This window comes from Nycticebus coucang, chromosome 13 (genome assembly GCF_027406575.1).
Source record: "Nycticebus coucang isolate mNycCou1 chromosome 13, mNycCou1.pri, whole genome shotgun sequence".
NCBI lineage: Eukaryota > Metazoa > Chordata > Mammalia > Primates > Lorisidae > Nycticebus > Nycticebus coucang.
This window is the reverse complement of record NC_069792.1, coordinates 102,932,141-102,943,544: the sequence shown is the minus strand read 5'-3', so window position 1 is coordinate 102,943,544 and position 11,404 is coordinate 102,932,141. Positions and strand designations below refer to the sequence as shown.

At 48.8% G+C, this 11,404-nt stretch overlaps 1 protein-coding gene across 1 annotated transcript; it reads left to right on the top strand.

Annotated features, from left to right (window-relative positions):
• The first annotated feature begins 800 nt into the window (after positions 1–800).
• On the top strand, positions 801–9,707 carry LOC128563450 (uncharacterized). The gene is made up of 4 exons (XM_053558702.1): positions 801–812; positions 1,130–1,280; positions 8,187–8,605; positions 9,045–9,707. Exons 1-4 carry the CDS (start codon positions 801–803, stop codon positions 9,246–9,248), a joined length of 786 nt encoding a protein of 261 aa, XP_053414677.1. The 3' UTR covers positions 9,249–9,707.
• Positions 9,708–11,404: the final 1,697 nt, after the last annotated feature.

The window sequence follows — 11,404 nt, the reverse complement described above, 5'->3', positions numbered from 1 at the left end:
GCAAGAGAATCGCGTAAGCCCAAGAGTTAGAGGTAAGCCCAGGAGTTAGAGGTTGTTCCCGAGGGCGGTACAGTGAGACTCTGTCTCTATAAAAAAAAAAAATAACTATCCTTTGGGAAAAAAATAAAGTGGAAATTATACTTAATGTAGCCTATTGAGTGTTATCTGTGCCTTATACCAGGTGTTGAAATACAAATTGCCATGTATTCTTTCATTGGAAAGAAAGTTTACCTCTGTAAATTAAACTTGTGGTCTTATCTGTGGCCTCCAAAATTTTCATAGCTGTATGACAAGGGGAAGAGATTAGGCATCTGAGTGTTGGGTTAATTGAGCCTGGGCAAGCTTAAGTTGGCATCTTAAAAAGGCAGAAATCTCAAGAGGGACTTTACCTAACAAATGCAATCAGTGTAACTTGGCTTATTGTACCCTCAATGAATCCCCAACAATAAAAATTAAAAAAAAAAATTAATTAAATAAATGGCAGAAATCTCTAGGAGAGTTAGGGGAGAACTAAACTGTTGGGACATTGGGAGGTGACTTTGACGTGTTCATACATGGTAGCTTCAAAGCTGTTCCAGGATTCATATTCAGATCTTAAACTTTCTACCTTGTAATTGATTTGCTGGTAAACTGTTTACCCAAGGTTTGTCTTTCTCTAGTGCATTTCTGGGAACTCATGGGGGAAAAAGTTAACAAGGGGTATATATATTTGTATCTGAAAGATCCACTTCTGGCTGGATTGTTAAGGACCAACTTTGCCAAAAGAGTTAATGCATTTTTCCTAAAGTCAACGTGGTAACATGGAGATTCCAGTAATACACCTTATACTGAAAAATGAAAAAAAAAAAAAAAAGAAGAAGAGGGTCTTGCCTCTTGTCCCCAAGTACTGGTCTCATCTTTACAGAAGAAACATTCCCCATGGGAGAGCCTGCCTTGCTCCCCCACTGTAGGGACTTCAATCCTGTCACCAGTGGCTCCATGGTCGGCCCTCTAGGGAAGGAGAACTAACGAGTGGATTAGCACTCACTCTCAGGCCACTGGCTCCCCTGACCAACTCGAACACAGGACTTGTCTCTACTCACCTTGCCTGGAAAGCCTTGGGGGCCAGGCTTGTGCCCCAGCTTCCTAGGCCACACTGACTCACCCAGTGTCTTCTCCCTCAACAGGATTTCCTGTCCCTGAGCCAGAACTGATCTCACAGCTGGAGCAAAAGGAGGAGCTGTGGGTCTTGGATCTTTGGGGAGCTAAGGAACCAGAGGTCTTGAGAAGCCACCAAAAAGGTGAGAGTGACTTGCCTAGGCATGCCCTCCCAGTCCTGTCTTCAGAAGCTCCAAGTGAGGGGCTTGCTGGGTGATGGTGCTCAGCTACAGATTTGCCTCCTTAGGTAGTCCCAGACAGCCCATACACTTCTCATTGGGTGCACCTACTTGAAAAGGCTTTTCTTGCTGGTCTGTTTTTTTGTTTGTTTGTTTTTTGACCCACCATGGCCTCCCAGAGTGCTAGGATTATAGTGGTGAGCTACCGCACCAGCCTGTTAGTCTGCTTGCTTTGCTTTAAAAACATATATTGTGGCTCAGCGCCTATGGCTCAAGCGGCTAAGGTGCCAGCCACATACACCTGAGCTGGCGGGTTTGAATCCAGCCCAGCCCACCAAACAAAAAGGACGCTGCAACCAAAAAACAGCCGAGTGTTGTGGCCAGCACGTCTAGTCCCAGATACTTGGGAGGCAGAGGCAGGAGAATCGCTTGAGCACAGGAGTTGGAGGTTGCTGTGAGCTGTGATGCCATGGCACTCTACCCAGGGCAACAGCTTGAGGCTCTGTCTCAAAAAAAAACAAAAAACAACCATATATTGTTTCTGGCTGGGCGCCTGTAGCTCAGTGGCTAGGGTGCCAGCCACATACACTGGAGCTGGTGAGTTCAAACCCAGCCTGGGCCTGCCAAATAATAATGACAACTATAACCAAAACATAGCCAGGTGTTGTGGCAGACGCCCGTAGTCCCAGCTACTTGGCAGTCTGAGGCAAGAGAATTTTTTAAGCCCAAGACTTTGAGGTTGCTGTGAGCTGTGATGCCATAGCACTCTACCAAGGGCAACATAGTGAAACTCTGTCTCAAAAAAAAAATACATATATATATATATGTGGTTCTGATCAGATCATATTTTTGTTTCGTGATACTTTTTTTTATTTATTTTTTTGGAGACAGTCTCACTGTATCACCTTCGGTAGAGTGCCATGGCATCACAGCTCACCGCAACCTCAAATTCTTGAGCATAAGCAATTCTCTTGCCTCAGCCTCCCAAGTTGCTGGGACTACAGGCACCCGCCACAAAGCCCAGCTATTTTTTGATTGTAGTGTCGTTGTTTGGCAGGCCCAGGCTGGGGTGGAACCACGTATGTGGCTGCCGCCCTAGCCTCTGAGCCAGTAATACCTTTTTTTTTTTTTTGTAGAGACAGAGTCTCATTTTATGGCCCTCGGTAGAGTGCCGTGGCGTCACACGGCTCACAGCAACCTCCAACTCCTGGGCTTAAGCAATTCTCTTGCCTCAGCCTCCCGAGTAGCTGGGACTACAGGCGCCCGCCACAACGCCCAGCTATTTTTTGGTTGCAGTTCGGCTGGGGCCGGGTTTGAACCCGCCACCCTCGGTCTATGGGGCCGGCGCCTTACCAACTGAGCCACAGGCGCTGCCTCCAGTGATACCTTTTATAACACCTTTCTCTAATATGCTTCTTTCACTCTTCCTTTTTTTTTTTTTTTTTTGTAGAGACAGAGTTTCACTTTATTGCCCTCGGTAGAGTGCCGTGGCATCACACAGCTCACAGTAACCTCCAACTCCTGGGCTTAGGCGATTCTCCTGCCTCAGCCTCCCACGTAGCTGGGACTACAGGCGCCCGCCACAACGCCCGGCTATTTTTTGGTTGCAGTTTGGCCAGGGCTGGGTTTGAACCCGCCACCCTCGGCATATGGGGTCAGCACCCTGCTCACTGAGCCACCGGCGCCGCCCTCACTCTTCCTTTTTTTTTTGTAGAGACAGAGTCTCACTTTATTGCCCTCGGTAGAGTGCCGTGGCCTCACACAGCTCACAGCAACCTCCAACTCCTGGGCTTAAGCGATTCTCTTGCCTCAGCCTCCCGAGTAGCTGGGACTACAGGCGCCCGCCACAACGCCCAGCTATTTTTTGGTTGCAGTTCAGCCGGGGCTGGGTTTGAACCCGCCACCCTCGGCATATGGGGCCGGCGCCCTACTCACTGAGCCACAGGCGCCACCCCTCACTCTTCCTTTTGACAATAATTGTTGGTTCCTTGCCCTGTCCTTCTTGCCTTCACCCCATTCCTTTCTCCACTCCCTTATTATACTCGTTAGTACCCTTTTTAAAATGTTTACCTTTGGGGTGGTACTTGTGGCTCAGTGAGTAGGGCGCTGGCACCATATACTGAGGGTGGCAGGTTCGGGAACCGGCACCAGCCAAACTGCAACAGAAAAATAGCCAGGTGTTGTGACTGGCACCTGTAGTCCCAGCTACTCAGGAGGCTGAGGCAAAGGAATTGCTTAAGCCTGAGTCGGAGGTTGCTCTGAGGTGTGACGCCACGGCACTCTACTGAGGGCGATAAACTGAGACTCTAGAAAAAAAAAGAAAGAAACCATACTGCGTGCCTTTAGAAAGAATGTTTTCTGCCACATTGAGGTTGTGTAAATGTCAGTTAAGTCAGAGTAGGTCTTGTGTATCTTTGCTAATTTTTTTGTCTAGTTATTCTTTCAGTTACTGAAAGAGTAAAGTATTCAGGTATGCTTGTGAATTGTCCTTTTTTCCCTATTTCTTTTTTTTTTTTTTGGCAGTTTTTGGCCGGGGCTCAATTTGAACCTGCCACCTCCGGCATATGGGGCCAGTGCCCCACTCCTTTGAGCCACAGGCCCTGCCCTTTTCCCTATTTCTTTAACATGCTCAGTGTCTGCTTCATGTTTGTTTTGTGTCTTTTTAGTTTGTTTTAGTTTTTTTGAGAGTGAGTCTTACTCTGTTGCTGGAGCTAGAGTGCTATAACATACTAGCTCACAGCAACCTCAAACTCCTGGGCTGGAGTGGTCCTCCTGCCTCAGCCTCCGGAGTAGCTGAGAATACAGGTATGTGCCACCATGCCTGGCTAATGTTTTTACCCTTTTTTTTTTTTTTTATTTTTGAAAACAGAATCTTGCTATGTTACCCTGAGTAGAGTGCCCTGGCATCACAGCTCACAGCAACCTCAAGGTATTGGGCTTAAGCGATTCTATTGCCTCAGCCTCCCAAGTAGCTACATGATGTTTTGGGAAAGACAGAACTGTATGGAAGCACAGATCAGCAGTTGCTAGGGAAGAGGGCGGGGTGGGATGGAATGAACAGGTGGAGCACAGAGGACTTCAGATTAATGAGACCATCTGTGACACTGCCATGGCCGACATGTGTTAGGTAACCTTTGTCAAAACTTGTGGAGTGTACAGCACCAAAAGGGAGCAAGCCCTGTGTATGCCGAAGCTGTGGTGGTGGTGCCCAGTGCCCTGCTCCACCAGAAAGTAAGTGCAGGCTTGGTTGTGTGAGTGTGGGGTCGGGTATGTGGGTCCATCCCCTCTTTTATGTCAGTATTGCTGTGAGCCTAAAAATACATTCAAAAATAAAGGGTGGCGCCTGTGGCTCAGTGAGTAGGGCGCCGGCCCCATATGCCGAGGGTGGCGGGTTCAAGCCCAGCCCCGGCCAAACTGCAACCAAAAAATAGCCGGGCGTTGTGGCGGGCGCCTGTAGTCCCAGCTACTCGGGAGGCTGAGGCAAGAGAATCGCGTAAGCCCAAGAGTTAGAGGTTGCTGTGAGCCGTGTGACGCCACGGCACTCTACCCGAGGGCGGTACAGTGAGACTCTGTCTCTACAAAAAAAAAAAAAAAAAAAAAAAAAACAAAAATAAAGTTTAATTTTTTTCAGTGAACTGTGCTGTATTTTATTTTGTTGTCCTTGGTAGAGTTCTGTGGCATCACAGCTCACAGCAACCTCAAATTCCTGGAAGCGATTATCTTGCCTCAGCCTCCCAAGTAGCTGAGACTACAGGCACCGCCACAGTGCCCTGCTATTTTTAGAAATGAGGTCTCCCTCTGGCTCAGGCTGGTCTCCAACCTGTGAGCTCAGACAATCCACCCGCCTTGGCCTTCAAAGTGCTAGGATTACAGTCATGAGCCAGTGAGCACCATCCCTTGTCCATATATATATGTACATATATATATATATTTTTTTTTTTTTTTTTTTTTTTTGCAGTTTTTGGCAGGGGCTGGGTTTGAACCCGCCACCTCTGGCATATGGGGCCGGTGTCCTACTCCTTTGACCCACAGGTGCCGCCCCCCCTTGTCCATATTTTTTTGTTTCTTTAGCAGCCCCTGGAAGGGGTGTTGAACCCACCAGCAGTGTATGGGGCTGGCACTCTAACCAGGCACCCAGCCCCACTGTCTGTTTATTTATTTATTTATTGTGCAGTTTTGGGCTGGAGCCAGGTTTGAACCCACCACCTCCAGTATATGGGGCTGGTGCCCTACTCCTTTGAGCCACAGGCACCACCCAAAATTTACAGTTTTTTTTTTTTTTTTTTTGGCCAGGACTGGGCTTGAACCCGCCACCCTTGGCATATGGGGCTGGAGCCCTACTCCTTGAGCCACAGGCGCCTGTCTGTATTTTTAAAAACAATTAAAAATTTAGCCAGGCATGGTGGCACATGCCTATAGTCTCAGCTCTTAGGAGGCTGAGGCAGGAGAACAACTGAGCTCAAGTGTTCAAGATTACATTGAACAGGGTGGCGCCTGTGGTTCAATGAGTAGGGCACCGGCCCCATATGCCGAGGGTGGCGGGTTCAAACCCAGCCCCTGCCAAACTGCAATAGAAAAATAGCCGGGCGTTGTGGTGGGCGCCTGTAGTCCCAGCTGCTTGGGAGGCTGAGGCAGGAGAATCGCGTAAGCCCAAGAGTTACAGGTTGCTGTGAGCCGTGTGACGTCATGGCACTCTACCTGAGGGTGGTACAGGGAGACTCTTGTCTCTACAAAAAAAAAAAAAATTACATTGAATGATTTTTTTTTTTTTTTGAGATAGAGTCTCACTATGTCACCCTGGGTAGAGTGCCATGGCATCACAGTTCACAGCAACATCAAACTCTTAGGCTTAAGCGATTCTGTTGCCTCAGCCTCTCAAGTAGCTGGGACCACAGGCTACTGCAACAACGCCAGGCAGGCTATTTCTTTTTTTTTTTTTTGGCTGGGGCTGGGTTTGAACCTGCCACCTCTGGCATATGGGGCCGGCGCCCTACTCCTCTGAGCCACAGGCACCGCCCGGCAGGCTATTTCTTTTGCTGTTGTAGTTGTCCTTGTTTAGCAGGCCTGGCTGGGCTGGAACCCACCAGCCCTGGTGCATGTGGCTGGTGCCCTAGCTGCTGAGCTACAAGCACAAGCCATACAGTGAGCAACTTTCATGTCACTGCACTCCAGCCTGGGTGACAGAGAACCTTGTCTCTAACATATAGTAATAATTATAAATCATGAATTAATATGTTTAAAATTTAAATATTCGGGGGCATCTGTGGCTCAAAGGAGTAGGGCACTGTCCCCATATGCCAGAGATGGCGGGTTCAAACCCAGCCCGGCCGAAAATAACAAACAAACAAAAAAAACCCAGCCCCAGCCAAACTGCAACAAAAAAATAGCTGGGCGTTGGGATGGGCGCCTGTAGTCCCAGCTACTTGGGAGGCTGAGGCAAGAGAATCACCTAAGCACAGGAGTTGGAGGTTGCTGTGAGCCTTGTGATGCCACGGCACTCTACTGAGGGTGATAAAGTGAGACTCTGTCTCTACAAAAATAAATAAATAAGGGCAGCGCCTGTGGCTCAGTGAGTAGGGTCCCGGCCCCATATGCCGAGAGTGGCGGGTTCAAACCCAGCCCCGGCCAAACTGCAACAACAACAACAAAAAATAGCCGGGTGTCGTGGCGGGCGCCTGTAGTCCCAGCTGCTCGGGAGGCTGAGGCAAGAGAATCGCGTAAGCCCAAGAGTTAGAGGTTGCTGTGAGCCGTGTGACGCCACGGCACTCTACCTGAGGGCGGTACAGTGAGACTGTCTCTACAAAAAATAAATAAATAAATAAATAAAATAATCAAAACAATAAAACTTAAATATTCAACTTAAGCTAGACAAAGAATATTAATCTGAATGAAGTAGAAATAAATAATGGAGATGGCTATGCAAGGTGACTCATGCTTATAATTCCAGCACATTGGGAGGTCAAGGCCACGGCCACAGTATTGCTTGAAATCAGAAGTTTGAGACAGCATGGGCAACATAGTGAGACTGCCTCCAACTCTACAAAAAAATGTAAATGTAATCCCTGAGTTAAAAACATTTGTTTGTTTGATATACAAGTCCCACTTACAAATGGAGGCTTTTACAGGTAATAGGTAAATGTACCTGTTCCAACTTACAAATTCAATTTGAGAATAAGCCTACAGAAAATTTTCAGAAAAAGACACAAAGTGGACAAATAAAAAGTAGATTTCAAAAATATACCACAAGCACACTGACAATTTCTAAAAATAGAAATACTGACCTCATCAAAATTAAGAACTTTTTTGGTGCTGCTCGGGAGGCTGAGGCAAGAGAATCGTGTAAGCCCAAGAGTTAGAGGTTGCTGTGAACCGTGTGACGCCATGGCACTCTACCCGAGGGCGGTACATGAGACTCTGTCCCTACAAAAAAATAAATAAATAAAAATAAATAAATAAGAACTTTTGTGGTGCAAGTTATCCTAGCATTATGGAAGGGTGGATCATTTCAGCTCTGGAGATCAAGACTGAAAATTAGCCAGGCGTTGTGGCGGGTGCCTGTAGTCCCAGCTGCTCGGGAGGCTGAGGCAGGAGAATCACGGAAGCCCAAGAGCTTGGAGGTTGCTGTGAGTCCTGTGACATCATGGCACTCTACCGAAGGTGGTAAAGTGAGACTCTGTCTCTACAAATAAATAAATAGCCAGGCGTTTTAGGCCCGGTAGACTATAGGTGGGCGCCTATAGTCTCACTTGGGAGGCTGAGGCAAGAGCCCAAAAGTCTGAGGTTGCTGTGAGCTGCGACGGCACCGCACTCTACCGAGGGCGACAAACTGAGACTCTTGTCTCAACAACAAACAAAAACCTTCCTCCCCAGGAAAGAAGACCCAGATCCTCCCAAGCAGCCACGGTAAATGTGACACTGCATCCTGGGACCCGCTCGCCACCAGGAAGGCTGGTCAAGTCAACCTCCAGCCTCCTCCCCGGAAGGAAGAGGACCACAGAGCAAAGAGGAATGCCCCGTGGGCTAAAGAGGTGGCTTGGGGTCTGATTCCGGAAACCGGTTTAAGCTGCAAAGAATCAGAGCCACCAGCACCTCCGGCCAAAGGCAGTTCCCACCGTTCAGGCAGGGTGGCCTATAAGGACCAGACCGGTTCCATGGCTCTAGGTTTCCTTCATCGGTTTTTGTCTTGGATTCTTTTCAATCCGATTCGGGGATGCTCGAGGAAAAGACATTTTTTTGCCCCTAACCCAGAGCCGGTAGTGGATCAAAACTTCAGCGTTGGAGGTGCGGAGGTGCCTTTCAGGAGGGCCGGCGGAGGTCTCCCCCGGGCAACTCCCGTGCCTGCGGCACCGGCACAAAGCTGCGGGGCAGAGGCAGCTCCCTCGGATCGGCTGCATCGGTCAGCCGGGGCTTGGGGCCTCGCAGCCCGACTGGGCCTTCTGTCTTTTTGCTGTTGAGACAGTCTCACTATGTCGCCCTAGGTAGAGTGCCATAGTGTCGCAGTTCACAGCAACCTCAAACTCTTGGACTTGAGCGATTTTCTTGCCTCAACCTCCAAAATAGCTGGGACTACAGGCGCCCGCCACAAAGCCCGGCTATTTTTCTGTTGCTGTTGTCATTATTGCTTAGCTGGCCCCGACTGGGTGTATGTGGCCAACGCCGTAACCACTGTGCTACAGGCACCGAGGCTGGGCCTCTTGTTTTAATCACCATCTTTGGCACTTGCCTCAGGATCCATATCTGGAGCCAGTATCTCGCAGCCAAGCTCCAGGCATTGTATCCAGTTGTCCTCAGGACACCGGAAGCTGTCCAGCTCAGGGTCCCCTCCTCAGCATCTTACAGAAGCACCACTTGAAAGGTTCTGGAACCAAGGAAGAAAGATTATTCCAAGGTGCAAAACAAAGGAAAATGGAATCCCCGTTCCATTTTCCATAATGTAGTCTTTATTTCCACCTGGATGCAGGTGGAGTGAAATCAAAAAAGGAATTCCACACACAGGTTATGGCAGATGAGGATTTAAAGGGTCAGGGAGCGCAGCAATTGGTGGCATTTCTATTTCCTGGGAGGGACATGAGTCTGATCCTTCCTGGGCGGGGCAAGTTTATTTGGGCAGGTACACCTGATTCTATCACCACTGACATGGAGATAGGGTCCCAGCTCCCCACCTGCCCTAACAAACCCCCACCATGGATGGAAGGTATAGCCCAATGAAGGAGAGCAACATCAATGAAATCACACAAATAAATGTAAAATTGCAACTGTGAGAGACACATGGTGTAGCAGGGCCCATGATAGGAGACTGGATCTCTGGGTGTGGGCGGTGAGTGGGTGAGTAGCTAAAGGTAAGGCTGAAACCTGAAGGGTGAGTGAGAATCTTGTAGGAAGAAAAGCCTGTAGGAAGGCCCAGGGGATGTGGGCAGGCCCTTCGCTGTGCTAAGGATTTTGCTTCTCATTTTCTTTTTTTTTTGTCTGACAAGAGTCTCACTTTGTTCCCCTTGGTAGAGTGCAGTGACATCACAGGTCACAACAACTTCAAACTCTTGGGCTTAAGTGATTCTTTTGCCTCAGCCCCCCAAATAGCTGGGACTATAGGTGCCTGCCACAACACCCAGCTATTTTTTTTTTTTTTTCGGTAGAGACAGAGTCTCACTTTATGGCCCTCGGTAAAGTGCCGTAGCATCACAGCTCACAGCAACCTCCAACTCCTTGGCTCAAGCAATTCTCCTGCCTCAGCCTCCTGAGAAGCTGGGACTACAGGCGCCCACCACAACGCCCGGCTATTTTTTGGTTGCAGTTCAGCCGGGGCTGGGTTTGAACCCGCCACCCTCGGTATATGGGGCTGGTGCCCCACCGATTGAGCCACAGGTGCCGCCCAACACCCAGCTATGTTTAAACATGAGGTATCCCTCTTGCTTAGGCTTATCTTGAACCTGTGAGCTCAGGCAATCCACCCACCTCAGCCTCCCAGAGTGCTGGGATTACAGGCGTGAGCCCCCGCGCCCAGCACTGCTTCTCATTCTAAGAGGAATGGGAGGTGACAGTTAAACATTTTATGCTTTTCAAAGATTGCCCTGTTGTGGTGTGTGCCCCATAGTCCCAGCTACTCTGAAGGCTTAGGCAAAAGGATTGCTTAAGCCCAAGAATTTGAGGTTGCTGTGAGCTATGACCCTGTGACATTCTACTTAGGGCAACAGAATGAGACTCTGTCACAAAAACAAAACCCCAAAGATCATCCTGGTCTTAAAGAGATGGCTCCTATTTGCAGAGAGGAAAAATATGTCTTTACAATAGTCACATCTGTCCGCCCATCACCTCAGCCACCTCTGCCTGGTGGACTACATCTCCACTCTCAGGTATGAAGGGAAGGAAATATGAATCCTCTTGTTGGCTTAGCGCCTGTGGCTCAAGCGGCTAAGGCGCCAGCCACATACACCTGAGCTGGTGGGTTCGAATCCAGCCTGGGACCAGCAAACAACAATGACTGCTGCAACCGAAAAATAGCCAGGCATTGTGGCTGGCGCCTAGTCCCAGCTACTTGGGAGGTGGAGGCAGGAGACTCGCTTGAGCCCAGGAGTTGGAGGTTGCTGTGAGCTGTGATGTTACAGCACTCTACCCAGGGTGGCCGCTTGAAGCTCTGTCTCAAAAAAAAAAAAAAATCCTCTTATGGGCTCCAGATCACATCTGGAATTGGGGCATACCACAGACGGCCATACATGGCCAAAAGTCAGTGTCATAAAGGGAAACAAAAAGCAAGGAGGTTGTTCCAGCTCACATACTAATCCTGGGACTTGATTAGCTACTGAATTGAGGTGGGGGGAGGGAACCAGCTATAAAAGACATTTTAGAGACACCTGGAGATACATGAGCTATGTGACCATGGAATCCTTACCTAGGATGGTATTGCAGTCATGCAGTCATATTAGAGAATGTCCTTGTTTTTTTCTTTTTTTTTTTTGTAGAGACAGAGTCTCACTTTATCACCCTTGGTGGAGTGCCGTGGCATCACACAGCTCACAGCAACCTCCCACTTCTGGGCTTAGGCAATTCTCTTGCCTCAGCCTCCAGAGGAACTACAGGGGCCTGCCACAACG

Excerpts from the sequence above, each read along its gene's own strand:
- LOC128563450 (XM_053558702.1), top strand. Across the intron at positions 1,281-8,186 it reads CTTGAGAAGCCACCAAAAAG|GAAAGAAGACCCAGATCCTC; the intron begins GTGAGAGTGACT and ends CTTCCTCCCCAG. Across the intron at positions 8,606-9,044 it reads TCAGCGTTGGAGGTGCGGAG|GATCCATATCTGGAGCCAGT; the intron begins GTGCCTTTCAGG and ends CACTTGCCTCAG.